The 25,985-nt window shown below is 49.4% G+C and overlaps 11 protein-coding genes across 11 annotated transcripts; 4 read left to right on the top strand and 7 right to left on the bottom strand.

The window, feature by feature from the left end:
• The first annotated feature begins 166 nt into the window (after window positions 1-166).
• On the top strand, window positions 167-3,953 carry BKA55DRAFT_567073 (Retinoic acid induced 16-like protein-domain-containing protein). Its single transcript, XM_046192694.1, has 4 exons — window positions 167-337; window positions 401-508; window positions 561-1,501; window positions 1,547-3,953. The coding sequence occupies exons 1-4, from the start codon at window positions 329-331 to the stop codon at window positions 3,714-3,716; spliced, it is 3,228 nt and encodes a 1,075-aa protein (XP_046050387.1). The 5' UTR covers window positions 167-328; the 3' UTR covers window positions 3,717-3,953.
• BKA55DRAFT_354256 (meiotically up-regulated gene 113-domain-containing protein) lies at window positions 3,839-5,468 on the bottom strand. The gene has a single exon (XM_046185815.1). The coding sequence runs from the start codon at window positions 5,167-5,169 to the stop codon at window positions 3,961-3,963; it is 1,209 nt and encodes a 402-aa protein (XP_046050388.1). The 5' UTR covers window positions 5,170-5,468; the 3' UTR covers window positions 3,839-3,960.
• A 439-nt stretch (window positions 5,469-5,907) lies between these two features.
• BKA55DRAFT_567076 (uncharacterized protein) lies at window positions 5,908-6,905 on the bottom strand. The gene is made up of 2 exons (XM_046192695.1): window positions 6,528-6,905; window positions 5,908-6,479 (listed from the first exon to the last, which is right to left on the bottom strand). The coding sequence occupies exons 1-2, from the start codon at window positions 6,734-6,736 to the stop codon at window positions 6,197-6,199; spliced, it is 492 nt and encodes a 163-aa protein (XP_046050389.1). The 5' UTR covers window positions 6,737-6,905; the 3' UTR covers window positions 5,908-6,196.
• On the top strand, window positions 6,891-8,237 carry BKA55DRAFT_614199 (Manganese/iron superoxide dismutase). The gene is made up of 3 exons (XM_046196693.1): window positions 6,891-7,429; window positions 7,485-7,952; window positions 8,003-8,237. The coding sequence occupies exons 1-3, from the start codon at window positions 7,244-7,246 to the stop codon at window positions 8,123-8,125; spliced, it is 777 nt and encodes a 258-aa protein (XP_046050390.1). The 5' UTR covers window positions 6,891-7,243; the 3' UTR covers window positions 8,126-8,237.
• A 2,953-nt stretch (window positions 8,238-11,190) lies between these two features.
• On the bottom strand, window positions 11,191-12,507 carry BKA55DRAFT_567079 (uncharacterized protein). The gene has a single exon (XM_046192696.1). The coding sequence runs from the start codon at window positions 12,135-12,137 to the stop codon at window positions 11,337-11,339; it is 801 nt and encodes a 266-aa protein (XP_046050391.1). The 5' UTR covers window positions 12,138-12,507; the 3' UTR covers window positions 11,191-11,336.
• Window positions 12,508-15,028: 2,521 nt separating this feature from the next.
• BKA55DRAFT_354308 (uncharacterized protein) lies at window positions 15,029-16,477 on the bottom strand. Its single transcript, XM_046185816.1, has 4 exons — window positions 16,218-16,477; window positions 15,990-16,161; window positions 15,803-15,942; window positions 15,029-15,709 (listed from the first exon to the last, which is right to left on the bottom strand). Exons 1-4 carry the CDS (start codon window positions 16,230-16,232, stop codon window positions 15,164-15,166), a joined length of 873 nt encoding a protein of 290 aa, XP_046050392.1. The 5' UTR covers window positions 16,233-16,477; the 3' UTR covers window positions 15,029-15,163.
• Window positions 16,478-17,671: 1,194 nt separating this feature from the next.
• On the top strand, window positions 17,672-18,688 carry BKA55DRAFT_509461 (uncharacterized protein; the record flags this gene model as incomplete). The annotated part of the gene is made up of 2 exons (XM_046187525.1): window positions 17,672-17,702; window positions 17,751-18,688. 2 exons carry the CDS (start codon window positions 17,672-17,674, stop codon window positions 18,686-18,688), a joined length of 969 nt encoding a protein of 322 aa, XP_046050393.1.
• Window positions 18,689-19,001: 313 nt separating this feature from the next.
• On the bottom strand, window positions 19,002-21,185 carry BKA55DRAFT_567083 (dihydroxy-acid/6-phosphogluconate dehydratase). Its single transcript, XM_046192697.1, has 2 exons — window positions 20,905-21,185; window positions 19,002-20,837 (listed from the first exon to the last, which is right to left on the bottom strand). The coding sequence occupies exons 1-2, from the start codon at window positions 20,970-20,972 to the stop codon at window positions 19,109-19,111; spliced, it is 1,797 nt and encodes a 598-aa protein (XP_046050394.1). The 5' UTR covers window positions 20,973-21,185; the 3' UTR covers window positions 19,002-19,108.
• A 584-nt stretch (window positions 21,186-21,769) lies between these two features.
• On the bottom strand, window positions 21,770-22,555 carry BKA55DRAFT_538991 (Alpha/Beta hydrolase protein; the record flags this gene model as incomplete). The annotated part of the gene is made up of 1 exon (XM_046190084.1): window positions 21,770-22,555. One exon carries the CDS (start codon window positions 22,553-22,555, stop codon window positions 21,770-21,772), a length of 786 nt encoding a protein of 261 aa, XP_046050395.1.
• A 430-nt stretch (window positions 22,556-22,985) lies between these two features.
• BKA55DRAFT_567086 (uncharacterized protein) lies at window positions 22,986-24,493 on the bottom strand. Its single transcript, XM_046192698.1, has one exon. The coding sequence runs from the start codon at window positions 24,371-24,373 to the stop codon at window positions 23,036-23,038; it is 1,338 nt and encodes a 445-aa protein (XP_046050396.1). The 5' UTR covers window positions 24,374-24,493; the 3' UTR covers window positions 22,986-23,035.
• Window positions 24,494-24,542: 49 nt separating this feature from the next.
• BKA55DRAFT_567090 (Clp protease-domain-containing protein) lies at window positions 24,543-25,622 on the top strand. Its single transcript, XM_046192699.1, has 5 exons — window positions 24,543-24,717; window positions 24,768-24,786; window positions 24,837-24,862; window positions 24,910-25,051; window positions 25,102-25,622. The coding sequence occupies exons 1-5, from the start codon at window positions 24,574-24,576 to the stop codon at window positions 25,542-25,544; spliced, it is 774 nt and encodes a 257-aa protein (XP_046050397.1). The 5' UTR covers window positions 24,543-24,573; the 3' UTR covers window positions 25,545-25,622.
• The last annotated feature ends 363 nt before the right edge of the window (window positions 25,623-25,985 follow it).

A 25,985-nucleotide genomic window follows, 5' to 3' on the forward strand; every position in this document is an offset into this window, starting at 1 on the left:
AGGCCTATTCAACATACACATAGAACAGACCCTCGGCCCAGCAAGTAAAAGAACAACAACAATGTTCACTTGTGAACTTGCGCTCGGATGAATTATCTGCAGTATAGTAGATCGAGTCTCTTCAAAATAGGGGTCACAGCTACCCTGAACCTGCAGCCACACTCATCTTAGCCACACCGAGCGCCACATGTCCACTCGGATGTCCCTGGACCCAGGAGACAACAGCTCTCAACACTTCAACTTACAAGGACCTGTGCGGTGCCGTTATGTGGTCAAGGTGACCTTTATTCCCTAGTTATAGTCGCCGGGAGATGACTTCAATATCGTCATGGATTTCGTGAGTATCCCATCGCCATCTGTCACTACAACCATGACACCCAACTAATTGCTCTCCGTACAGTGGTCGCGCTTATTGAGCCCTCTCTCGTCTGGGGGCACCCGCAAGGACCTGGGACATGATCCTGCGAAACGACTTCACCGGTTCGAAAAGCAATATAGCCTCTTACTCGTGAGGACCAGCGAAACCCGCCCATGCCCGCGACAAGCACTAACCAGAGTAGTCTGCTTGGAGAGCATCATCCAACCTATCTCGAGACAGCGACGCCGCCGAGACCCTTGAAATCCGCCTTCAGGAACTCACCAACATCCTAAGCGATGAGAGTCGAAGACCGTTACCGCATCCATGTATTCAATACTGCTCGCTCAAGCAAATCTACGTGCCCATTGGAAAGATCGCTACGACTTCGTACAATGAGTGGATCATTAAGGAGGCCGTCCTCTTCTTTGCGACCCTTATCGAGAGCGAGGAGGAAGCCTTTGTTGAGAACCAGACCTTTTCGGCCAGTCTGACGAATCTTCTCGTACGAATCACTGGCATCAACAGCGTGCGCCTCGGCCTGGATACAGAGTCGCGTGTCGTCGAGCTAGCATTTAACATCACAACCAAGATTCGGCTGGACCCGAGTATTCTACCAGCATGGTTCAAGACACATCGCGGCGTGGCGCTTCAAAACAGGGAGAAAGATGAGAACTCTCGCGATGCGTTTATTGGACGGACACAAAAGGCCGACTTCCCCCTGTTTTATATCCTCATGGACTATATTCACCATGAGGGCAAGGTGGGCGATTTTGCACGAACAGGATTACTGTACATCATCGAAGCTGCGTCGAGTTCAGGACCGCTGGAACAATGGATTGTTGAAAGTGACCTATCAACTTTGATGGCGACAGGTCTTGGCGCTTTGTACAGCCAACTGAGTCGCAAACTGGTCGTCGACCATCTTCCTCATAACCTACCCCCTATTCTCGCCTTCTCCGACTACGAACATCCTACATCCAACTACGAAGTTATCAGCTCATGCTCACCCGAGTTCCAATCTCATCTTGAAACTTTCTTATCACACCTCTTATTCTGGCAAGATGTCTTGAACCACTGTCGGTCTGTAGAGGTCAAGTCGACTTTGCTGGAGCATTTCCAAGTTATTTTCCTACAACAGTTATTGTGAGTCCCCACCGACTCTCGTCCCAAGCTATGCTAACAAGCCAGATACCCCTCACTGCTTGAGTCCTCTGATATCGACGGAGGCTCATCTGTGGCTGTTTTGACTTATCTTCGCCGTATCCTGGAATCACTCGATCACCCTGACATGATCAACCTCATCCTTCACTACCTCCTCGCACTCCCCGATAACATCGCTTCTGCCCGACCTGGTTCAAGCTCGTCTGTTAGCAAGGCTCGCAAGCGAAAGTCAATGGACCTGGCAACGATGTTGGCAGAAAGGGCAGAACCTGCTGCCACCCCCCTACTCTTCAACCTGGTTGATCTCATTCTCGCATGCTTGAGATCGCGGAATCAACAAACAATCCATGTTACCTTACAATTGGTGTCAGCTATTCTTAAGAGACACCACCGATATGCTATTGTTACTCTACTCAGAACTGATAACGTTCCTATTCAGAATGCCACTCGAACTGTTGGCGCTCAGGAGCAAGAGGTCGAATTCATCATGTCATTGGCGGGAACAATAGGAGGTGAAGATGACTTTGATGAAGTCTACCAGCTTGTCCTTCGAGATACTATGTCTAGGCTTGAAGCGCACCCTTGCTCTCTCAAGCTTGTCGCGCCTAGGGCTTCTACGAGTAACCAAAGGCTCCCCGACAGCCTCCCCGGAGCACCTAAAGAGGTTGTAGATCACACTCTACGACCCGATGATCCCCTTCTCAACTCGCTACTGGATCTTCTGGAGACATTCTTTGTCAATCAAGTCGAAACGAATTTGTCCGTCACTGAGACACTTGTTGACTTGGCGGTCTGCGGTTTTATGAAGATCGAAGGATGGTTGACGCGAAGTCCAAGCTCTTATATATACGATGAAGTTGAGAAACCGAGACGTAAGTCTGCAGAGAACGAAGATGCAGAGAGCGAAGACGATGAAGATTTTGAGGATCTGCCATCACCAACCCCAGAACAGAAACAACTTCAAGCCATGGAACAATGCCGCCAACGGCCGCAATGGTCTCAGGCGTCTTTACCACGTGTTTTCAACGTTCTCAGAAGATTAGAAGGGCAGGTGGCTGCCTACAGAAGGAGTATTCCTCGATTTGATGAACTGGTGCAACAACGGCGTGATGCCTTCAGGACCGCGGATGCAATGTTACACCATGCGGGTCCCACACCCAGACCGACCCCCATCAGCGAAGATCCTCCTGATCGAGCAAGCTTTGAAGAGGTATCGCGCAACGCATCACCTTCCCGTCCGTCGGCACTGGAAGGATTAGCGCATCGTCTCTTGTCCGAGTTGGGAACACCGAGCCGCGCCAGCAGCCCGCGAGGACGCAAGGAGCTGGGTCGTAGCTCTGGAAGCGGCAATGCGACACCGGGAAAGTCTGTGCTTGGTTCCAAGGAGGCGTCTCATAGTAGGGGACGAGGCACTCCTGGCCGCAGCCACTCTCCGCCGAGGACGCTCGATACTATCGATTCAGTGCAGAAGGCCAGGGAAGAAGCGCTTGCACGACAGATGGCGGAATTTGCGGCTATGGATCAAACTATCCTCTCTAAGAAGGTGGGATTGCCGGATGTCAAGGTTGAGCCTATTCCTCTCAAGTTTGACAAGAAGCCAATGCCTGAACCTGTGGAGACTGAAGCTACGGAGGAGGAACATGTTGAGCAGGCTCCCTCTGAAGCTGATGAGGACCAGTTTGAGGATACTGTGACTGATATTACGGAGCAATTACCTGCGGAGGCGAATGATGAGGATGATGCGAAGACGGAAGATACGGAGACTGATCTTTCTGACGCCGAGACTGCGCCTGAAACTGCCGAACCGATTGAACCGATTGAGACGGGGACAGAGGATTCTACAGCTGCTGATGCTCCTGAGGAGGTCGAATCTGCCAAGAAAGTGGAAGCTAAGGATTCCGAGGCTGAGGAGACTGTAATAACGGAGACCGAACCTAGTGAGTCTGAGTTTCACGACCCCGAGACCAAGGAAGACGAACCGGAGGAACCTAAGATTGCGACACCTCAACGAGAGACTCGAAATCTGGACACACCAGAACCCGAAACTCCTCAACTCAGAGAAGCAAGGGAGAACACAACAACCGTTTCAGTGTCACATGTTGTAACCAACGTTATTATCCTCCAGTCCTTCCTCTTTGAGCTGGCTGCTCTTATTCAAGTCAGAGCAGGTCTATTTGATGAGGTGCGGTTCGTATAACGTGGGAATTGAACAAGAGGTGCATTTGATCGAAAGAACTTTCTCACGATTCATGAGCAGATGGCATGGGTACTTTACTTATAGATGGGGGGAGAAGGATTATTCTTATATTATAGATACCATGATCGCAGTTTCGTGTCTGGTGAAACGTGACATTTTGGGGGGTTGTGGATCGTAACTTCGTGTATTCGTATGAACCCAACGCCGGCTATATGTATATATCTATGCAATGTAATCATTAATTTCATGTCATCGTTTCATCCCATTCTATCCATCGTCTTATGACTCCATCGACGGCTTTGATTCCTTCTCTGGTGGCCTCCACCTCAAACCACTCGCGATGCTCTCTCCCACAAGCATCACATTTCTCTGCATCTTTCTTGAGACCCATGCCCGCTAGTTCGATGTGAACTAAGCGCTCTACTCGGTGCACATGCTGCGTCATGTGCGGAACCACGCCAGACGATTCCTGCGATCCAGGAAGATAAGGGTAGTATCGCAGAATCTCAACCTCATGACCACACTGGCGCTGCCACTGATTCAAGCGACGCTGAACATTTGCTGCGCGACCAATCTTGAGAAGCATCGTATTTTTCGATGTTGACGGGTCAGCGGCTGCGAAGCTTGAAACAGCGTTACTAGCGCTTCGAGATCGCGGTGGCCGATTCGGCGATGGTGGAGAGAGAAGCGAACGCGCTGCGTCAACAGGTGCAGATGACGAGTGAGATGTAGGTGTGAGCCAGAACATGTATATGAAACCAGGTTCTTCCGAAGCGCCAAAGGGACGTGCCAATTCGGCCATAAGCGCCGAGGCGGTCTGGGTGTCTACAGAGTCGGGGATGAAGTCTTTGATCTGCGCTGTCTGCGAGCCTGTGGATTTTCGTGAGCGTCGCGAGTTCTTGGCGGTAGATGTATTTGGCGATGCGGTAAGATGCTGCTTTGAGGTGCGTTTTGGGGGTACTGAGGCTGATGTTTTCTGAACGGGACGAGGTTGAGGTCGTGAAGGTCGAGATTCCTGAACATCCTGGAGAGGCACTGAAAAACAGCAGCACAAAAGAGACTGGTTTGGTTGTGGTTTCGGTCTCGGCGCGCTTTGCTTTCGCCCTTCTGTATCCCTTCTATACTTCTTCTTCTCCTGCAAATCCACCAATCCCAGCCTATCCGCAAGCGTATCCAAACTCGTGCGTCCTTCCAAAATCGGCGTCGAAGTAGCTCTAGGTCCAGGACTCGAATGCGCCGACATATTCGCCTGCTCTCGATGCTGCCAGCAGTAAAGACTCTCATCACGAGGATCGGGAGTAACAGGTCTTCCGCGCTTATCAGTCTTAGCCGTCTGCTGAACGGCGCGACGGCACGGGCGGCCGTTGGAAGTTAATCCACGACATGTTCCGTTTGTGGCTTTTGAGTCGGAGCGGTTGAGGTAAGACTCGGGGGTATTTGCGACAAAGGGCATTGTTTTGTTAAAAGGCGGTGGGTAGGGATAAAAGGAATGACGAGAGGAACAAAGAGAGTTGTTGGTTATAGGCGGTTTATCTAAACGAGGGAGGGAATTGGCCCGTGAAACAGGGAAGGAGAGACCCTGATTAGGAGTTGGAGAATGAACTGGGGTTTCTTGTTTTTGGACATCTTGGCTTGGCTGAAGTGGTTGATATTATTAGTGGTTGGTGAGCGAGGCTGAGATGACGGTGATGGAGAAGGGAGTGGGTGAGGTTGATGTGGCGGTGCGTGGCTGTGTTGGAGGCGTAGGCTGAATCCGCGGCAGCCTTTCGTGGCCAAAATATTATGATATGAATGATATTGTCGCGAGTATTTGATGACGGTTTCGTAGGTTTGTTTTGGTGGAGTGATTTGGTGTTGAGGATGGTGTGGTGTTGTGTTGGTAGTGTAACTCTGTCAATCAATGCCTTTTCAAGTTGAGTGAGGCGACGTCCTTATGTCGGTCGTTGAACCAATGATTCAACTGGCAATAATCATATACCAGGGACAGGGAATGGATTATGTATCACAGAGAAGATGTAAAGCGGCTGATATTTCTCGAACATTGAACACACTCATGTGACGCTGAGTATTTCGCTACTGATATGAAAGGGTGAGGGTATAGCCAGAATTACAGCCAAACAATTGGCAAGCTGCGAATATGCGAGAAGCGAAAATGGAGTTTCACCGTTACAAGAAGGTCTAGAGGCTTAATGTGGACAAATGCTCTTATATGTTCTGAATTAAAAAATGGTAACGCCGTGTCGCCAACGCCTTGTCTTGATTTCATGCTCAAACCCAAATTGCTCGAGACTGGGCCAGCTCCTCATTCGCAGAAATAACAACCTGATGCCCACTCCAAATTAGAAAAGAGAACCCTGATAAAACGACGCCAGAATGATGATGACAATTTGAACTATTCCACCCTGTTTCTGGTTCGCGCCCAGGGCGTAAGTCAACCTTGATGGCCCCGGACCTCAGCCACAAGCCATAGAGGCTCCTCACTACAGCGATGGCGACGGCGATGATGGACAAGATGTCTCCTCCGGTGCTGCTTGGCTCATGAAATTGAAGCCCACGATGCCTTCAGCAACGATCTTATCTCCAGAGGCGAGGCGTGAATACACAGAAACACGTCTTCCAATGATTCCATCACCGCCAACCTCAAGTGATAGCGGTCCTCGGAGTGATAGCTCGACATATTCGTGAGCTTTTGAAGGCGCTCCAAGAGAGAATTGGCGAAATAGGCCACACTCGCTTGCGTTTCTCGTCAAGTCACCACTAGAACTTCTGGACGTTAGCATGGAGCTGCTAAGAGGAAGATATGAGACTCACTGAATAACAACGTATAAGTCAGAGAAGCCCTTCATGCTGCACTCTTCGCCTGGCGTGAGTCTTGCATGCGTAGCTCTTGAACTCGAAGGACTACCAGGAGTGTGGAAAGCGAGATCACCACAGATGTTGGATGAAATGGAGTTGATGGGAGGGTTGAGAGCGGCGAGAGCTCCTCCGCGAGGTCGGTTTGTATATTCTGGGCCGCACATGGTGGTTTTGATGGTTTAAGTGAGTGTAAATGCACTAATGGAAGTTGGTGATGAACAGAGATAAAATGAATATGGAGCTGCATATAAAATGAAGAGAACATTTCTCTTAAAAATAAATAGAGTTATTACAAGATATAGTCACTGCTAGCTGGTAGTCTGAAACTTGCCGTATCTCTCTCGAAGTCTCTCACCCAAAGTCCAAGCCATAGACAACAGCTAAAAGAGAGCCAATCACTGCACCGCAAGGCCTAGCGTGGTTCCCAATTGGGCAACCTTTATAGGCGACAAGGTTCTGAATCAGCGGAGGCGCTCGAGCAAGTTAGCGAGTATGAGCAAGTTTGCGCAATTAGTGCTACTCTTCTCTAACAACAACCTACACACCCCAGACCAGAGCAACACCTTGATGAACTCGAGTCCCGAACTACGTACCAACGACCGTTCACCTCGTGGAAGCACGCAAGAATAAGATATTATTAATTGTTAGCTCTGACGCAATCGCTCTCCGTCATGTTCTTCTCTAGAATCCCGCTTCTACCCCTCTTCTTCTTTGTCTCATCTTCCTCCTCTTCGTCTGAACCTGATCTTGCTTCTGATCATAATCAAGCTTATACTGTTCTTCCGGATAATATTCAGTCTTTTTCTGCCATGTCTGTTGGTTCTTACTCTCTTCCGGCGCTGCCGTACGCCTATGATGTGAGTTCCCCGCCTTGATATGTGGCATGAAGTATGAGAAGCTAACAATACAAAGGCCCTTGAGCCTAGCATTTCGGCTCAAATCATGGAACTTCACCATAGCAAGCATCATCAGGCCTACGTAACAAATCTCAACGCCGCGCTAAAGAACTACGCAACCGCTACTTCAACCAACGACATCGCCGGCCAGATCGCCCTGCAATCAGCCATCAAGTTCAACGGCGGCGGTCACATCAACCACTCTCTCTTTTGGGAGAATCTCAGCCCTAGTAGCTCTCCTGACTCAAAGCCCGAGAGTGCTCCTAGGCTTAGTGCTGAGATCTCAAAGACGTGGGGCAGCATTCAGGCGTTCCAGGAGGCTTTCAAGAAGACGCTGCTGGGACTGCAGGGTAGTGGCTGGGGATGGCTTGTCAAGGATACGCATGGTCTGCGTATTGTTACGACGAAGGATCAGGATCCTGTTGTTGGAGGAGAGGTTCCCATTTTTGGTGTTGATATGTGGGAGCATGCTTACTACCTCCAGGTAAGTTTTCTACTTCAACTGTTTAAGAAAAGCAACTAACATGGAGATAGTATCTTAACGGCAAGGCTGCCTACGTTGATAACATTTGGAACGTCATCAACTGGAAGACAGCCGAGGCTCGATTCACCGGCACCCGCGAGGACGCCTTCAAAGTTCTGCGCGCTTCCATTTAACCAACGATGATATCACCAAGAGCACAAAGTTATTGTGATCAATATATTCATCCCGTCAAATTAGCACAAACAATGAAAAACACTCAATCTCAAGCTTTTGTTCTCAACATGCAGTGAAACTTGACGACACCATGGCAACGTGCTCTACTCGTGACACTCAATCTCGGATGGCTACCCATGCGTTTGACTCGTGCAGCAGGACGCCGTGTATCGTTTACTTTATCCTGACCGCCAAAGCCCGTTTTCTTGAACCCGTTGCGTTCTGTGCAATTTCACCAAGGAATATGTAGTCTGCTGCATGCATGTCTATCTACGCCACACGTCTAAATGTGCACTGTGGTAGTACACACTAAAAGCGGTCTGAGGCAGCCTGTCGTGGGATTCTGTGATACCATGCCTGCAAGTTACAATACCGCTGTATCTCGGTACAAGCTTTCTTGTGTATTTCCGGATTTGTTTTGTTCAGCTGTAAATATGAAGCTTGTGTCGTGTCTGTGCTACGGCTTCCATGCATGGGTGAGCTTCACGATACCGCACGATCGGAAGTTGAGATCGATTGCATTGAGAACTTTTGTAGAAGATGATAAATTCCTGTATTATACGTTGTCGCTGGATGTGACAGTGAGACGTTATACTGACTCACCCACTTCACCTTTTTCAACTCGCATAATCCTAAACTATCTAGACATCCGCCACTTTGACCTCACGGGAACCAAAACGGGCTGAAGCATCAAACCGTAACGACTCCTGTCGCCACGGTACGGTCCTTCAACAAACAACAAACATCCAACACCATGGCATTGCCGGAACCCGAAGTCACCAACGGGAAGAATAATCTCCTAGACGGCAAGACGAAACATACAGCACGGATAGACACATCTCCTTAATAATAGAATTGCGGTCTTTCCGGTATCACGGCGTGGTGCGGCATCAGGGGTCACCAACTCGTGCGAGGCCTCAGCGAGGGAGAATGAGAGGTATAAAGAGTCGAGATGAAGCAAGACTAAAGACTTGAATTCTTCAGAGTGAGACCACTGGAAATATTTGGCGCTCGTTGTCATTCGTTTTTTTACTCATTGCCATATTCTCAATACAGTCGCTTCTGGAATCTTCGCTTTTCCGAACATGTCTCTCTTCGCTCGCCTCACCCTCGTGGTGCCCTGGCAAGTTATTTCTTGTTGTCTCTCGGCTGGGATAGATACTGACTAGTACAGGGCATTGGTTGTTTGTGCTCAGCGAACGGTTACGGTGACTGATACTGTTACTGACTACTCTACCATCGCTGAGTACGAGACTACCACTACCACAGTCACAGAGTGTCCAACATTTGGCCCCGGGTTTTTGTTTCATCGTGCTGAGGCCACCGTGACTGAGTGTGCTCCCTCCTGCTATTCTACCGTCTCGCAGTGTACTTCTACCCAGTACATTGGCACTTCTTCTGGTATCGAGCTTCCGACTGGCTCTTCGGTTATCTTGTCTGAGTCTGAGACTTTCACCAACGTCATTTCTCTACCTACTGTTTCTATCCCTTCTACTACCATCTTTGCCAACACTTCTGTCTCATACACTTCTATCCCTGAGACTTCCAGTGTCGTCTCTCAGCCTGGTGTCTCCGTTGGTTCGAGTGTGCTTGCTGGAGGGACTTCATCTGAGCTGGAGTCTACTCTGTATAGATACTCAACTAGCACTACCACTCTGGAGGTGACGTCTGAGATCGTTACCAACCTTGAGACCATGCCTACTTTTGCTCCCAGTGTTGACTCTTCTGCTCTTGCACCTGGCACTACTCAGTTCCCACAGGGAGAAGAGTCTACAACACTCTCTGGGGGCTCGACTGAACAACCTTCTGAGTCTTTCCCTCTTGGAACCGAATCAACTCCCACTCAGGGTTTGAGCACTGAGACTTATGTCTCACAGCAAGGCAGCTCTACCCTCTCCGAAGGCACTGGCGTTTCTACTATTCCTGAAGGAGTCTCTACAACCACCCTCAAGTCAGTTATCACCAGTCAGATCACCCTCACCGAAAGTATCTCAACTGTTTACACGGCCTCCGCTGAGGCCTCCACATCTGAGGAGAACACTGAGGTCACCAACACATCCTCTCAAGGTGGCGGTGCTAGCACTGAAACTAGACAGAGTCCTGCTTCCACTGAGGACGTGAGCTCCGAGGCTACTATTCCTACTGCCGAGTCCACAGCCGCTGGAGTATCTACCATCACCACTGAAGCTGAGCTCTCCACCACTACGTCATGCATGTCAACCAAACATACACACATTTACGACAACACCACCATCATCCACAGCACTGCCGATCAAAGCGTTGACTCTTCCGCCTTGGCTGGATCTTTCACCTCGGCTTCTTCCTTGGCAACTGGTTATACCTCTGTCACCTCCGATGTGATTGAGCAGACTACAGCTCCTGGTGCTGAGACATCAGCGGGCCAAGCTGGAGTTTCGACTTCAGAATATCTTGAGAGCACGAGCGAGACTGCCCTTGGAGTCCAGACTACTCTTCCTACTGAGTTCATCCCCATCGAGTCCACTGCTTCTCAAACGGACTCTGAGCTTACCACCCTCTCTCAACCCATTGAAACACCCATCCCTTTTGTAGAGTCAACCGGTCCTCAAGGCTATGACTTCGGAAACCCCAGCTCCAACGATGGCTGGCCAACCGCTTCTTTCGCCTCAACCGCCGACGCAGCAACTGGCTTCACTACTCTCCTTACAACAAGCAAGGCCACTGAGGAGTCTTCTACCACTACTGGTGTCAAGCAACCCAAGTATGAGCCACCTGCTTACGAGCCTCCTTCGTACCGTGAGCCAGCTTATGTTCGTAAGCGATGGGGTTTCTAATGGTGAGGAGATGTAATGGCATGCTATGCTACTTCTTTTTCTTTCTTTTGAATGACTTGATGTCTTTCTACTTATTTGGTTGGGTCTTTATTTGTATGGGATATTGATCGAGGTATTGGCATTCGATGGGGGTAGATAATTGATAGAAAATTCAACGGGGTGGTTTCACACGTGTTCCTTGACGGGGAAAGATGTCTGCTCTTGTATGAGGCCTTTGACATGATGATATATGAGTGATAGACTCCTCTATGATCCATTACAACTACTCGATATGTCTACAGACGATGAGTGTCTATCTTACGCCATGCATATTCACTCCAACTCATCCAATTCAACATCCAAAGCACTTCCATTACCCCTACGCAACCTCCCAATCCATCGGTTCAACCATCCACTCCCACTCATCATCCCCTTGAGTTTCCCCCATCCCCATATGTTCATCCCCATCATCCCACTGCCTCTGCATCGCCTCCTGCACTCTCCCCGCCGCAATCCCATACCCAACCTCCAACCCTCCCAGGATCTGTCCCACAAGCCACGTCAAATCATACATCTTCAACGGCGGCGTCTCCTTGCCATCAGCAACATCCTTCCAGCGATTCCGAAGCTCTTTTGCTTTACGAAGCGCTTGATTAACCTCCCCTGTCCCTAGCGCTTCGTGGACCGGACAATCTGGCATTTCTAACTCCATGAGCACATTCTCGTGGTATGTGTGATTTCCCGTCTTGAACGAATTGCCGCGCGAGACGGATATGCCGAAAACCATCAGGAGAAGAACAAGAGCTTGTTCGATCCATGCGTAAAACTCATGGAAGTCAACTTTAAAATTCCGCTCTGCGTCTGTGACCAAGAACCCAAATTCTTCTGGGTTCAGCGCGCGGTGGTACGAAGTCTGTAAGTCGATATACTTCCACCGTAGACGCTGACAAGCTTGTTCGAAGCGGTGGAAGGCTTGTGTTGGGTTCAAGCGCGTTGTTGATGTTGATATTGAAACTGGGTTTCTAGGAGGGGCTGAAGATGGTGGGGGCTGTGAAGGTTGCGAAGATGCGCGTGCTAAAGGCTGTGAAGACGCGCGTGTTGAAGGAAGTGACTTTGCGAGACGAGACCGGCCGTTTATGGCCCAGATTGAGTCATTTAGACCTGTTGGTGTTTTGGACATGTCGGATAAGCTTGTTGAAGAGGTGATGCTGATTTGTGGGAGAGAAGTAGATGCGTTCGAGATGCCACGTGAGTGAACGTAAAGCGTAGATGAACGCAGAAGCGCACAATTGGAGCTTTCGATTGTTCACGCAGCTTCTACACAATCCCTTTATCTCATATACACAGCCGTGGAGGGCTGCTCTCTCCCCCGTCCCGTGAAGCCGAATGTCACAATGAAAGGACACTAGCCCGTGGATTCCACAACCGACTCAATGCATGCGTCTCAGGTAGGAGGTAGAACTAAGAGCTATTGGTTAGCTCTATAAATAATATGTCGTGGTGAATAAAGAAATGAGATCATGAATGAATGTGAAAGTGCAAGATCAAAGGGAACAGAGCTCAACTCAAACTGTCTGTGGTTTACGGTACAAAAGTCGTAGCGTCTGATTGGCTAATCTGTCGGCGGTTAACGGTTGGCTACGCAAACAAACGCCCTCTGAAACAACACCAAGAAATCATCACCAACAACACTGATCAGCCTTTTCGTTAGTAATCATCATGAATCCATGTCGTAGCCATATCTGTATTGATATATACAATCTCCACGTATGCACACAGCTAGCTCAACCAGCTTCCACTGCCAATCCCATGTCCAGAAATCAATCAATAGCCTGCTCGCCTGACAAACACATCATAAGCTGGCCATGTACCAAGGTAGGTAAGGCGACAGCACTCAATCATATATGCACCCCAACTCCCGCTCTGGATGCTCTGTTCCAGACGCTATCCTGATGACCCAACTCAAAAGCAACAAAACAACACAACTCCATTATTGACATCCGACCTCCTTTGCCGTCTTGTCCGTAGTCGACGGTTTATACAATGGCCCTGCTTATGTAGAATCGCGAACCTTCTTGGTAGCCTTGGCTGTACCAATATGAGTGTTGTGCACCTAATTCTGTTAGTTTTGCCATTATGAAACCTCGAAATACTAGACATACCTTTGTTGCAAATCGAAGACTCGTCAGAGTTTCCTTCAGATGCTGCTCAAGAGGCGACACCATGACAAACATCAGAGTCTTGCTGTTGCCGCCCAAACTGTACTGCAGCAAGTGTGTCAACTTGGAGTTGCGGTATGGAATATGGCCTGAACCCCGACCAAGGGCCTCAATAACATCACCGAGACAGCTGAGACTCTTGTTGATGTTTTGTGTCTCCTTCATTCGGTCGCCCTCAGCCTGTGAATGCTTGAGACGCTCGGAACCCGCCAAATCGACCAAGTTGAGCGTACCCTCGCAGCGCTCTCCTGTAGCCGAGTTCTCTCCGATGAGCTTCAGGATGAAGATACTGTGAGAACGAGATGACCGCTCGTTGGCCTTGGTTGCAGCCACTGATCGGTTATTCTGTGCTTCTTCAAGCATAGTCTCCACACTTGATGGGCTGTCGAGGCGGACTGACTTGCAGTTTGTGATGGTTGTCTGCTTGCGAGCTTCGTCATGTCGAATCTCGAGCCTTTTCGCTGATCGCTCATTTGGCGTCAACAGGTCGTTGAGCTCCTCATTGTACACTTCGACGAATGAACCCTCCATTGTGTACTCCCAAGACTTCTCCTTGAGCTTGGTGATGGTGTCGTAGATCATATGAGTAGCACGAGGGATCATGCCATCGTTTGACGACATGGTATGCGTCTTTCCAGATCCGGTTTGACCGTAGCAGAAGATACAAACGTTGTATCCGTCAAGGGCACTCTGGACAAGCTGAGAGATCTCGCCAAAGATCTCCTGGTTCTGAGTGCCAGGAACGAAAACGCGATCAAACTCGAAAGGATAATTCTTTCGTGTGATCTGTCCCAAACTGCTCTTCTCCTCAGGGCCAGCCAGGACAATCTCAGCAGATGTCTTGTCATCGGGGAACGACATCTTGGCTTCCTCACCCTCACCATTGCCGAGTGCAGGTCGCACTCGACACATGACTCGAATGTTGCCCTTGAGCTCTTGGTATTTGTTGAAAAGTACTCGGCGTTCCGTCTCCTCCTTGATGAGTTTGTGCTGGGCCTCTTCAGCAATGCGCAGAGCTTCTTGGAGACGTGCCTCCATGCTGGCAAATGAGTCGGATTGCGCCTTGCTGTCAGATTCCAGGAATTCGACGTGTGATCGTAGTGAGTTAATCTTGGCTTCTAGTGTTGTGTTGGCAGCTGAAAGTTCCGCGATGTTGGTCTGCAGGCTGTTCTTCAAAGTGCGTTCTCGCTCGAGGTCTCCTCGGAGGCCTTCGACTTGGGAGTTGACTTCTTGAAGTTCTCGGTCCTTCTTCTGGATGGCCATTCCCATGTCTTGGTGCTCGTTGCCCATTCGAAGTCGTAGTTCCTGGATTTCGCGGTCCTTCTTCTGTCGCTCTTCAGCCAGCTCTTGGTGGTACAGTCTAGTCAGACTCTCGATCTTTTGCTCGTGGTCTTTCGCCTCTTGCTCTTTCAGTCGATCCAGTTCCCTTCGAAGCTCATCAACTGCTGTTCGGTGCTGTCTTGACATATCGTCGATCTTTTCTCGGTGCTTTCGTTCCAGGTCATCCACTTGTCGTTGGTATTCCCACTTCTGTTTCTCCATCTCATGTCGAATTTGACGTCCTTCCTCTCTCGCTGCGTCGAGATCGGACTTGAGTGCATCGTTCCTTAGGTCAAGTTTCTCCCTGTCACCCTCCAACTCTTGCACTGTAGAGTTGATTAGTAGCTGAGTATCCCATTCCATGATAATACCTACCTCGCTTCTTGGCAAGTTCAAGAGCATCGTCTTGTCCCTTTCGTTCGCTCAGGGTGGTGTTTACCATCTCCTTGAGCTCTTTGAATTGAGACTCCATATCAACTACTCGGCCATCGACGTCCCAGGCTACATATGATGTCAGATTAGAATCTTTGTTCAAAAAAGACTTGCTAGGAGAGGAATGCTTGACGGGGGATGTGAATTGTTTGACTGGTGACAAAGACAGAGACTCTTCGAACTCATGGAGCTTCCTCTTGACTCTCTCGCTCGTCGGTGGCTTCAGAGGGACTGCCTAAGGCCGCTCTGACGAAGTCTGTCGGGAGGTTGAAGCTGTCATATTCTGATCATCTCTACCACGGCGCTTGCATGGAATATTAGAAGCATGTGAGGCGGTTGAAGATTGTGAAGACTGTCGTGTTAGGGGTCGAGAAATCGCTTGACTTCCAGGAGGGATTTTGTCTTCAAGACTCAATTCAAGGAATTTTGAAGTCAGAGAACTATCTCTGATCGTTGGCAATGTTGCGAAAGACTGTGAGATTCTGATTTTGTTGTAGGGAAGCGTGGTGATAGGTTGAGAAGTATCTTGCGAAAGTGCCGTCGTACCATTGTTGGTTGGAGCTTCGTATCGGTCTTCTTCGCGGAGAGCATGGGCCGTACGCGGACGAGGTGCTTGACTCTTCGATCGGGCATGGCCAGGACGTCCGTTGACCCCATTGACTCCGTTTACTCCATTTATTCGTGACGTGGCTGCTGAAATACCATTTCGAGCGGCCTGGTTCTTGCTAAAGACGTTTGAGGATGCGCCATATCGTGAGTGGGTGGCGTTGGGTTGCTTGAGCTGGAGAGAATTAGCAGCTGTTATGCGATCATAACGATCTAGCAGCAGAAGAAAGCTCTCGGCCAGCGTGAACTTGGAAGGGTCTTGACTCACCCCTGAGGACATTCCAGCCAGACTCTGAGGCCTTATATTCGATCGAACAGCAGCGGCGGCAGGAACATGTGGTGTTGGCTTTGAAGGATATTCGAGGGCGCGATCAGAAAGAGGTTTGCGCTTCGGGTCAGATTGCGATGCTGCTTCATGTCAGAGAGAACCACCATAGACACTTCGTTCTGCGTACCTGGTTGAGGAATCTCGCGCTTCAGATTCTTCAAGGCCGACAACGAACTTGCCGTCGACGCAATGCGAGCATTATGTTGCGACTCGCTCCATTCTGTGAGTCCAGCCCCAGCCCCTATTGACATCGACATCGACGGCGCCGGTAGTCGACTAATCTTGGAGCTCCTAAATGTCTACACCCAAGAATCATCAGCTTCTGAAACATGACGGCACTAAGTAAACAACGTACCGGATTCTCCTCCATGGTGAAAACAATGCGCCCAAACACAGGGACCAGGATATAGAAAACAAGGAGCAGTGAAGCACCCGTATGAACGGCGGTAGCAGGAGGCGTTGCAAATATGCGAAGGATAAAAAAGAGTAGCGTAGAAAGCAAGATGGTATCGGTACACGCTTGGCCTTTAGCTCATGGGGAGCTACGTGATATTATGGTTGGTTTCGTGAAGAGCCTGATGCGGGATAGCTCGGTTGGAGATTGGCGATTCGAAGCGTTGACTTGTTTATGTAAACACGTTGCTGGGGCAATGAGTCCGAGTCGCATTTGGAGATGCCCCACCAGCCAATGAGTCGGGTTAACATCAGTTGTAGGATACTCAAGTATACTTCACAAAATGCTGCCTTTTTAATTGAATATTGTTGATAAGTTATTAATGCTCTTGTGAGGCTGCCTTTCCTTTCTATCGTAGTGTTCATGATTTTCTGATCCCAGAAACATGCTGCAGATAATGCCAAAAACGTCTTCAACGCTGCGCACCATAGCTTGAGTTAATGTTCATTAGCCAATGAGTTTCTTCTCAGATAAGGATGCATGCATATGCTTGCTGCCTCCGAAACCAACCTTGACCTCAGAGGCTCAGACTTCAAGAGAAATAAGGATACCTCCACATTGAGACAAGTTCAGCGAAGTGTTAGCCCTCCGAGCTCTAATTCTTAAGATAATACTCAAGCTTGTGGTAACAGCCTAAACCATCTGTATAGGTAGGGAAATAGACTCAAATAGAGCTGCTGTCAAAAATGCCCGGTACAAATAGGTCGATCACGATTGCAATTCACGAGGAAGTTTTAAAATTGGGTCGATACAATTAGCAAATATCGCTTCTATATCATAGAAGACATGTCAGATGGCTCAAAAATATCGGGCTCCGAGTCTACGGTAGCTCGTCAGAGCTTTGGAGGATGCTGCCAAGTCATCACTCCACCATAAACTCAAGCTTCTTCTGTTACCAGTAATTTATCTTCCCACCCACCCATTTCTGTGAGAAAATTGACATGACAACTCACTGAGGTATCAAATTGCAAGACGGTTAGACAGATGAACAAATTAAAATCTTTCTCACAGGCGCATCGGGCTGTGTAACAAGAGGATCTAGCCTAAAAATGTCGCCATCTCGCTGACTCAGCGCACAACGTTTCGTGAGACAAGCCAACCTAACGTGGGGGCCACATATTAACATTCACATTCACATGTCATCCTCGATCCATGACATGACGTTCAATAGATGCGCTGTCGCAGAACCTGACCTCGCAACGCCGTCTCGTTAGCCCTCGTCACAATCGCCCGAATCGCCTTCATCACACGTCGCTAGCAACATAAAGAGATAGCTCCCAAGCTCTTCCATGTCTCGATAGCTTTACCCCTCCGCTTGTCCTCTTTGTCTTGTCTTACACACGATCACCAACAATATGGAAAAATACAGCCAATTTCGCGATAGAGGTAAAGTTTTCCACGGCTTTATAATATTCGCATGCTAATAAGTCTTAGCAACGGGCATTGCGCCGTTTCTTCCCGTTTCGACTCCCGCATCAGCTCTCGCGACATTCACCCACGCCGCTCTTTTCCTCTTCCGCCTCCCATTCTTCATCGCCTACTTCCTCGGCTATTTTCTCTTCTTCCACTTCCTCCCGCTGCCGGTTATCTTTCGAAAGGTTGCACTATGGGGGTTGATGGCCATACCGGGAATATGGTGGGTTGACCTTCAGCTCGACGGTGTCAAACGTGGCACCCTAGCCGACCAGCCTCGCGAGCGTTTCCCGCACCCTGGCTCAGTTATCGCTGCCAACTTCTCGAGCCCTATCGATGCGATCTACCTCGCCGCTATTTTCGACCCGATCTTTACGATCTCGTACCCTGATACTCGCAAGGTGCAGCGTGTGAGCTTGCTGGGTGCTGTTCTGGCAGCTCTCTCGCCTGTACAGACCGGCCCCCCTAAAAATGCGAAACTCGTCGAGATAAAGGACCTTCTGGACAGCAACCCGGGACAGGTTATCGTCGTTTTTCCCGAATGTGGTACCACCAATGGCAAGGCTATTCTGCCTTTCAGCCCGAGCATTCTTCAGACTCCAGCCGACGTCCATATCTTCCCTGTTAGCATTCGATACACGCCCTCTGACATTACGACACCTGTGCCCGGAAAGTGGTTCCGCTTCTTGTGGGATCTTCTCTCCCGACCCACGACGTGCATCCGTGTACGCATTGCTGAAGGCCAAATCAACACATCTGCTGCAAAGACCAACGGTGTAACATCTTCCTCGTCCGAGCTACGCCACCGTGGTGATGCTAGTCCCAGTGTTTCCCCAGACGAGCAGCGTGTCCTTGATCGAGTAGGCGAGGCGCTCGCTAGACTTAGCCGCGTCAAGCGTGTTGGACTTACAATGAAGGATAAGGCAGCTTTTGTAGATGCCTTGAACGGAAAGAAATAAAACTTATCGAGGGTTTCAAAGATTTTAGGATTTTGGTATGATCTATGATGAAATCACTTCCAAGGAAGTGAGGCTGTGTTTGGGATTTGCATTGCAAGGAGCTATTGGAGGTTATTCTGTTCAGTCAGCCTAATACCCACAAGCATTCGTGGATTTGCGTTTCATTCTTGTGGTTGGTCTTTTTCTGGTTGTTTCGAGATACGCATTCTACGGTATAGCTTGTTAGGTAGACTTGTTAAGCCCAGAGCATTTTCACGTATTAGCGAGGAGGCACTTTGAAGGCATTAAGAACGAAAAAAAAAAAACATTGGGATATAAGTTCTGACCCAGAAAAATCTAAATTCGCCTTTTCCCACCCCATTAAAACAGGAATTACATCGTTACATTTGACAATTCTTTTTGGCTTTCTTGAGCCTTTTTTTAGTTCTTGAGACCGCTGTCGGTGACACAGCCCTCACTGGCGTTCCTCACAAGCTGGGCGTACTTGCTCAGCGTACCCTTGGTGTATCGAGGAGCGGGAGCCTTCCAGGCCTCGCGACGTCGGGCAACCTCCTCCTCAGGGACAACAAGGTCGATAGCGCGGGTTTCAGCGTCGATGACAATGGTGTCACCGTCCTCGACGAGAGCGATGGGACCACCCTCCATAGCCTCAGGGACGATGTGACCAATGATGAAACCGTGAGAACCACCGGAGAAGCGACCGTCAGTGAGAAGAGCAACGTCCTTTCCGAGACCGGCGCCCATGATGGCGGAAGAAGGCTTCAGCATTTCAGGCATACCGGGACCACCCTTGGGACCGTCATATCGGATGATGACAACGGTCTTCTCACCCTTCTTGATCTCGCCAGCCTCGAGACTGGTAATGAAATCGGGCTCAGAGTCGTAGACGCGAGCCTTGCCCTCAAAACGGAGACCCTCCTTACCGGTGATCTTACCGACACAGCCACCAGGGGCCAGAGAACCGCGGAGGATCTGGATGTGGCCTGTAGGCTTGATGGGGTTGCTCAGGGGTCGGATGATGGTCTGGTCTTCAGGGAAGCCAGGCATGTTCTCGACGTTCTCCTTCATGGTCTTACCAGTAACGGTAATACCAGAGCCATCGATGATGCCCTCCTTGAGCAGGAACTTGAGAAGAGCGGGAGTACCACCAATCTTGTGCATGTCGGCCATGACCCACTTTCCGGAGGGCTTCAGGTCGGCAAGGAAGGGAGTGCGGTCGGAGACCCTCTGGAAGTCCTCAATGTCGAGCTTGATACCGACAGAGTCGGCAATGGCGATAAGATGCAGGACAGCGTTAGTGCTACCACCGAGGATGGTTGTGACGATCATGGCGTTCTCAAAGGCCTGGCGAGTCATGATGTCGCGAGGTCGAATGTCCTCCTTGAGAATATTGCGAATAGCAGGTCCAACACTCTCGCACTCAGCCTTCTTGCTAGGATCCTCAGCAGGGCTGCTGCTGCTACCAGGAAGAGTGAGACCCAGAGTCTCAAGGGCGGTGGCCATGGTGTTGGCAGTGTACATGCCACCACAAGCACCACCACCAGGGCAGGCGTTTCGGATGATGTCGAATCGCTGCTCCTCGGTGATCTCGCCAGTGATGTATTGACCGTAGGCCTGGAAAGCGGAGACGATATCGATAGACTCGCCCTGCTTGGTGCAGCCGGGACGAATGGTACCACCATAGACCATGATGCTGGGACGGTTGACACGGCCCATTGCAATGGCAACACCGGGCATGTTCTTGTCGCAACCAGGCAAGCTGATGTTTCCATCATACCACTGGCCATTCATGACGGTCTCAATACTATCGGCGATAATTTCTCGACTCTGGAGCGAGTATCGCATACCGGTGGTACCCATGGAAATACCATCAGAGACACCAATGGTGTTGAATCGGTAGGGAATAAGGCCAGCCTTGGCGACGGACTCCTTGACGACGGCGGAGAGGTCCATGAGGTGCATGTTACACGGGTTGCCCTCGTACCAAACGGACGAGATACCAACCTGAGCCTTGTTCATGTCATCCTCTGAAAGACCAGTGGCGTAGAGCATAGCCTGGGATGCGCCCTGGGCCTTGGGCTGGGTGATGTTGGCGGAGATCTTGTTGAGCTTGTCATCGGCGCGGAGGGCAGAGGCGGAAAAGAAGCGGCTTTAGAGAAGTCAGTATTCAGAAGCCGATTGAGCTTCAATTGATCGTTCAAGATGGAATAACGTACCCATTGCTCCTCGCAGAGAGGGGGAGAGCTCCCACAGCTCTAGACCTCAACAACGACCTAGAAAGCATAATGACGACTTGTGGTCTTTTTCACTTGGGAAAGAGAAAGGAAAAACGTCAATTGAAGCTTCAACCACAAACTCAAATGCGTGAGAAGAGAGTCCGTCACCCGAGTAAAAGCGGTGGGATGAGTTTGTGGACTTTTTTGGCTGCGATGTCGGCTGCGTTTTTGTTTCCCAAAATTTCCCACAGCTTTAGGTTCCCTGTGATCTTCCCTGTGACTGGGAGAGAGGGGGAGGGAAACGTCCCCAGGGTGTGAAATGCTCCCCGCATGACAATTGGAGTGTTTTGATTGGTTGGGTGACCTCATGGAGAGGGTTCCTCGGGGGAAGTGCTTCAAGTCCGGAGGAGGCTTAAGCGTTGGAGCCCACTTTGAATAGAGTTATCCACTGAAGTCGTCTGATTGAAGCTACGAATGCAATGTAAGATCGTCCATGATGCCGAAGTTCCGGACGTATTCATATGAGTCTCTGTGATTGCATTTGTATGCTGTTTCTGTCTTATATTCAACTTGGACAAGTTGAGTAGAGAATAGATGTGACTGTCACCCTTGTCACCCTTTGAGAGCGACACCGGCGGACCATGCAGACCCCTGCTACATCATCAAAGTGTTCAATATTCGGCATGTATCTTCATAATTTCTATGACTTTGTACGCGTCTCTATTTCTATCAAGTATCATTCATATTCTATCAACAATCAGTATAGCCCCACGTCAAATCCATCACTATAACTTACCATGTCTTCGTCTAAGTCTTCAAAGTCCAATGCCGAGATGTTGAGCTTCTCGTCTCATTGAACAAGCATTCAACCGTCCAAGGCAACCCACTCCAAATCATCCAGTGCCTTCTTGATCTTCTTCGAAATATCCTCAATGAACTCAAACTTGAAAACCTCATAGTGATGTCCCTCAATATCAACCACATCAGCAAAAAAGTTCTTGTCGTACATATCCCATCCCAAATTCCGCTCCTCACGGCTCAAGTCCACAATATCAGTCCCGTTCTCCGTGGGCACGGCCTTCTTGGCCCGGAGGAGACTAACCCGGGGCCGACGTCCTTCTTCCCAGACCGGAGGTGTCCAAGCTTGAATCATACGGCGTGCATCGGCCATAGCTAGATCCGCGAGAATCTGGTTCTTGTTCTTTCCCTCCTTGGTGTCTTCACCAGGCATCTTGCGCTTTTCGCTAGAGAACTTATGGGGATAAATTGTGTCGACCATGAGAATTCCGATGACGTGGATGTTGGAATCTTCAAGTTGCTTTGCGATTTCGAGACTCAAGTGGCCGCCCATGCTCCATCCACCGAGAAGAAGTCGGATCTTCCCAGCTGCGTTGCGACGTTTGGGAAAGTCGGGCTTTTCGACGTTCTCTTTGATCCAGCCGGTGTAAAGGCGGGCCATGTCGCTGAGACCACCGTCGAAAGGCTCGCCGCTATGAAATTTCGGGTTGTAGATGCCGTAGACTGGACGGCGAAGGGGCTCTAAGCAGTGGTATGAGAATGTGGTGCCGCCACCGTCGTGGATGAGAAAGACTGGGACAGCTTCGCCGGTCTGCCAGTCCGCAGGCTGGACTATTTCAGGGTTTGTGTCCATGGCCGATGTCCAATGCTGATTTGATCCTCTGAGTTGCAATTTTTGCCGTGCTTGGTTCTTGAGTTGTGTTTGGTGAGTGAGAGTAAGAACCTCGCCTATCCGTGATCCCTATCTAGGTAGGTAAGGTAGGTAGTATGCTGAGATTGAATCCTGCAAACTCTTAAATGCTGAACAATAATTCGCTCAAATGAGAACAAAAGAGCATTCTTCAAAAATAAACGCAAAGAACAAACGGATATCTAACAGGTCCGATACACGGGTACCGAACAAATAATCATAGCGTTGTGCTACCGAGTCTAACTCGTATGGGATCTATGACCTTCGGAGTCTATCGGCGGCGGTGACACCTGGCGCCATCGGCAATTGCGGGGCCGGGCCGTGATTGGAGGCCGGCCGGACAAGCATCATATCGCACACGACAAACAATAGGGTTCATCATATTGTTCATATTCATGGTATCTCATTTCTATTTTACATCTCTTAGTATTGCCTTGGCTCAATGGGTTCAACTTGCGGCAACGCCAAGTATCCTTGTAGCCTCCAGAGCAGCATATGCAAAGCTCTCATGCTTCCACTTCTAAAGTTCTTCAACACCAAGATTTCATGGTCTCGGAATACCTCTGACTTCTCTTTCAACCTCTCAACCTCTTCCTCGCCCAGTATATATCGCAGATCATGAACCGCCATCTTACTGGCATAAGAAGCATCTTCTATATCAAGAGTCGCATAACTGTTCATGTCCTCCATGTCCTCCTTTGGTATATAAAGGATTGCTCCACCTCCTGGAACTTTCTTCGCTTCTTCCCAGCTTGAAACTGGCTTTAAGAATTTGTATGGTGCCCATAGACCTTCCCTGCAGGAGCGTGTGATGAGTGTATCAACAGTCACACGTCGCAACATCCCAACAAGTATATCGCCCATGTCTGATCGGAAAACCTTTTGGCCGCTACCATATTGAAGAACCGCCATGCCGCTGCGGTGGGCACCCATCTTTGCTTGATAGGACTTGTTTCTCCCGATCATATCGATGACATCTTTGCGTGCGAGAGTGTAAGCGACAACGCGCGCTCGTCGTTCTATGAGTCCTTCGTTCGTTTCCATATCCTCAACGACAAGTTCTGGGTCTGCCGCACTATTTGAGACTTCCGATGCTTCTTCGACTGATGTTGTTTCGGCCTCTGCTGATATGTCGGCTCTCGTTGATTTGGCTTCTGTAGCCATTTTCGCAATCTCGTTTTGTACAAGTCCGATCTGCCTTCGTACCCGTTCAATTCCTTTCTTTATTGATTTCAAGTCCTTTGACTCCATCTCCACCTCTCGCTCCTCTCTTGTCGGCTTGACCCTTAGGAAAGAAAATGGACCTGGCGCCCACCATTGGTTCGCCTGCTCGGGATCTGGGTGCTCGACCAATTCGAAGTCCTGCAAGAAGTGTCTAGGGAGGCAAGCGTTCGTATTCTTGCACCACCTTAGCGGACCCATCAATGCTTCCGCGTATGGATTATTTGATAACTTCTTCCGGAATTGTCCTGATATGGCCGTGGGCATCGCTTTTTTCGTACGCCGCCTCGCCTGCATGAACTTGTAGTCCATCACCGGAGATATCGGTAACCTTCCAGCATCTGTGTCTACAGTCTTGTCTTCGGGATGGATTCTCGCCCGTTTGCCACTTGCCAGTCGATCAAGCTCCGATTCGATTTGGTTCAAGAGGGCCTTTCGACTCAATTCGGATTTGTCGTATGATACCCATCGTTTTTGGCCATTGATCGTCAATCGAGAATTTTGAATATGGCCAGAGCAGGCCTTTGTGTATCTCTTCATGGTGTCTCGTGGTGTTATAACCAACTCATCGTCGACTTGTGATGCTTGTTTGTCGCAAAGCGTTCAAGGTTGAACAGCTAAATTTCTCCCGGGGTCGGATCGTTATCGATAAGGGCCCCAGCTTCGTCAAGCTTCCCCCCACCATTTCCGCCCGGCCCCGGCCCGTAAACTTACATCACCGTTCACATACAATCGCGATCATGTTTCTACGGCCAAGGACGTTGCGCGTGTTGCGCGGCGTGTCGCAACAACATGTGAGAGCTTTTGGCTTCTCCAGCTCTTCTGGAAACTCGCCAATGTCACCAATGGCCAACATTCCCATGCCCTACATCGAGGAGTCGTCGGTAAGCTACCTGAGTCCAATCTGGTGTTTGCGCGCAGCTAACAAGTCTAGGCTGCCGGAAGAAAAACATGTTCGTTCGAATTGGTGTCGCAACTGGTTCAAAAAGCTGATGGGTTATAGGGGATATCTTTTCTAAGCTACTACAGGTGAGGACAAGCTCTAGCCATCAAGCTATCGTTGCTAACAGTTCTAGGAACGCATCGTCGTACTAAATGGTGAAGTTAATGACTACATGTCTGCTTCGATCGTGTCACAGCTTCTTTGGCTCGAGTCCGATACCCCCGATAAGCCGATCACGATGTACATCAACTCTCCTGGTGGTTCCGTCACCTCAGGTAGATTCGCTCCGTAACCTTTCCGCGGTCGATGCTTACAACAAGCGTAGGAATGGCGATCTATGATACCATGACATACATTAAGTCACCAGTATCAACAGTGTGTGTTGGCGGTGCTGCGTCGATGGCTGCCATCCTCCTCGCAGGAGGTGAAGCTGGCAAACGATTCTCTCTCCCTCACAGCTCAATTATGATCCATCAACCGCTCGGTGGCACTCGAGGTCAGGCATCTGACATCATGATTTACGCAAATCAAATCCAGAAGACACGGGAACAGTCGAACAGAATCATGCAGTATCATCTCAACAAGGCAAAGGGCCATGAAAAGTATTCTCTTGAGGAGATTAATGATCTAATGGAACGCGATAAATACTTGTCTCCGGAAGAGGCTTTAGAACTGGGGGTTATCGACGAGATTTTGACAAAGAGACCTGAGTCGGAGCAGGAGAAGAAGGAGAAGGAGGGAGAGGCTGATACACCCAAGACCAGTTGAAGACTTCGACTTTGGGGTTGAAGATGTATATTATTGCTAAGAAATGTTTATGAAATACATTGTCCAGTTGTTTCCGAACGTCCATCTTTAGCATTGAGACGACACTCAAGCTGAAGTTCTCTACTCAAGAGGAGTCCACCTACTGCTGGTCCTGGAAATAGACCTTCTCAACAGGGGCCAACCGCCAACTATAACGGATGTATTATCCTAGGGGCCTAATAACGAGATGGTTACAGGATAGCTATGCGCCAAGTTCTAAAAGAGCAAAGCATCACAGTTGGAACACTTCAATGGCCATAGTAAGAAAAAAGTTACGGTGCAGGGTAACTTCATTGCCTGCGTCCTTGAGACAAAATCCACCCATGAAAACTTACTGTATCATTTCTTCAAGTTCAAAACAGCAGATATATGATCTTTTTTTTTTTTTTTCTTCTTTAAAAT

This window comes from Fusarium redolens (assembly GCF_020744475.1).
Source record: "Fusarium redolens strain MPI-CAGE-AT-0023 chromosome Unknown BKA55scaffold_7, whole genome shotgun sequence".
In the NCBI taxonomy this organism is placed as follows: Eukaryota; Fungi; Ascomycota; class Sordariomycetes; order Hypocreales; family Nectriaceae; genus Fusarium; species Fusarium redolens.

What these genes read in the sequence shown, in the direction of transcription:
- BKA55DRAFT_354256 (XM_046185815.1), bottom strand. Translation starts at nt 5,169, where the DNA reads ATGCCCTTTGTCGCAAATACCCCCGAGTCTTACCTCAACCGCTCCGAC.
- BKA55DRAFT_567086 (XM_046192698.1), bottom strand. Translation starts at nt 24,373, where the DNA reads ATGAAGAGATACACAAAGGCCTGCTCTGGCCATATTCAAAATTCTCGA.
- BKA55DRAFT_567073 (XM_046192694.1), top strand. An exon ending in AGCAATATAGCCTCTTACTC is followed by an intron (nt 509 to 560) that starts GTGAGGACCAGC and finishes TAACCAGAGTAG; the next exon opens with TCTGCTTGGAGAGCATCATC. An exon ending in ATTTTCCTACAACAGTTATT is followed by an intron (nt 1,502 to 1,546) that starts GTGAGTCCCCAC and finishes CTAACAAGCCAG; the next exon opens with ATACCCCTCACTGCTTGAGT.
- BKA55DRAFT_567083 (XM_046192697.1), bottom strand. Translation starts at nt 20,972, where the DNA reads ATGCTTTCTAGGTCGTTGTTGAGGTCTAGAGCTGTGGGAGCTCTCCCC. An exon ending in CTCTCTGCGAGGAGCAATGG is followed by an intron (nt 20,838 to 20,904) that starts GTACGTTATTCC and finishes ACTTCTCTAAAG; the next exon opens with CCGCTTCTTTTCCGCCTCTG.
- BKA55DRAFT_354308 (XM_046185816.1), bottom strand. An exon ending in GCGCGAGATTCCTCAACCAG is followed by an intron (nt 15,943 to 15,989) that starts GTACGCAGAACG and finishes GACATGAAGCAG; the next exon opens with CATCGCAATCTGACCCGAAG. An exon ending in TGGCTGGAATGTCCTCAGGG is followed by an intron (nt 15,710 to 15,802) that starts GTGAGTCAAGAC and finishes AATTCTCTCCAG; the next exon opens with CTCAAGCAACCCAACGCCAC.
- BKA55DRAFT_614199 (XM_046196693.1), top strand. Translation starts at nt 7,244, where the DNA reads ATGTTCTTCTCTAGAATCCCGCTTCTACCCCTCTTCTTCTTTGTCTCA. An exon ending in CGCTGCCGTACGCCTATGAT is followed by an intron (nt 7,430 to 7,484) that starts GTGAGTTCCCCG and finishes AACAATACAAAG; the next exon opens with GCCCTTGAGCCTAGCATTTC. An exon ending in AGCATGCTTACTACCTCCAG is followed by an intron (nt 7,953 to 8,002) that starts GTAAGTTTTCTA and finishes ACATGGAGATAG; the next exon opens with TATCTTAACGGCAAGGCTGC.
- BKA55DRAFT_567090 (XM_046192699.1), top strand. Translation starts at nt 24,574, where the DNA reads ATGTTTCTACGGCCAAGGACGTTGCGCGTGTTGCGCGGCGTGTCGCAA. An exon ending in TCTTTTCTAAGCTACTACAG is followed by an intron (nt 24,863 to 24,909) that starts GTGAGGACAAGC and finishes TAACAGTTCTAG; the next exon opens with GAACGCATCGTCGTACTAAA. An exon ending in TGGTGGTTCCGTCACCTCAG is followed by an intron (nt 25,052 to 25,101) that starts GTAGATTCGCTC and finishes CAACAAGCGTAG; the next exon opens with GAATGGCGATCTATGATACC.
- BKA55DRAFT_567079 (XM_046192696.1), bottom strand. Translation starts at nt 12,137, where the DNA reads ATGTCCAAAACACCAACAGGTCTAAATGACTCAATCTGGGCCATAAAC.
- BKA55DRAFT_567076 (XM_046192695.1), bottom strand. Translation starts at nt 6,736, where the DNA reads ATGTGCGGCCCAGAATATACAAACCGACCTCGCGGAGGAGCTCTCGCC. An exon ending in GACTTATACGTTGTTATTCA is followed by an intron (nt 6,480 to 6,527) that starts GTGAGTCTCATA and finishes AACGTCCAGAAG; the next exon opens with TTCTAGTGGTGACTTGACGA.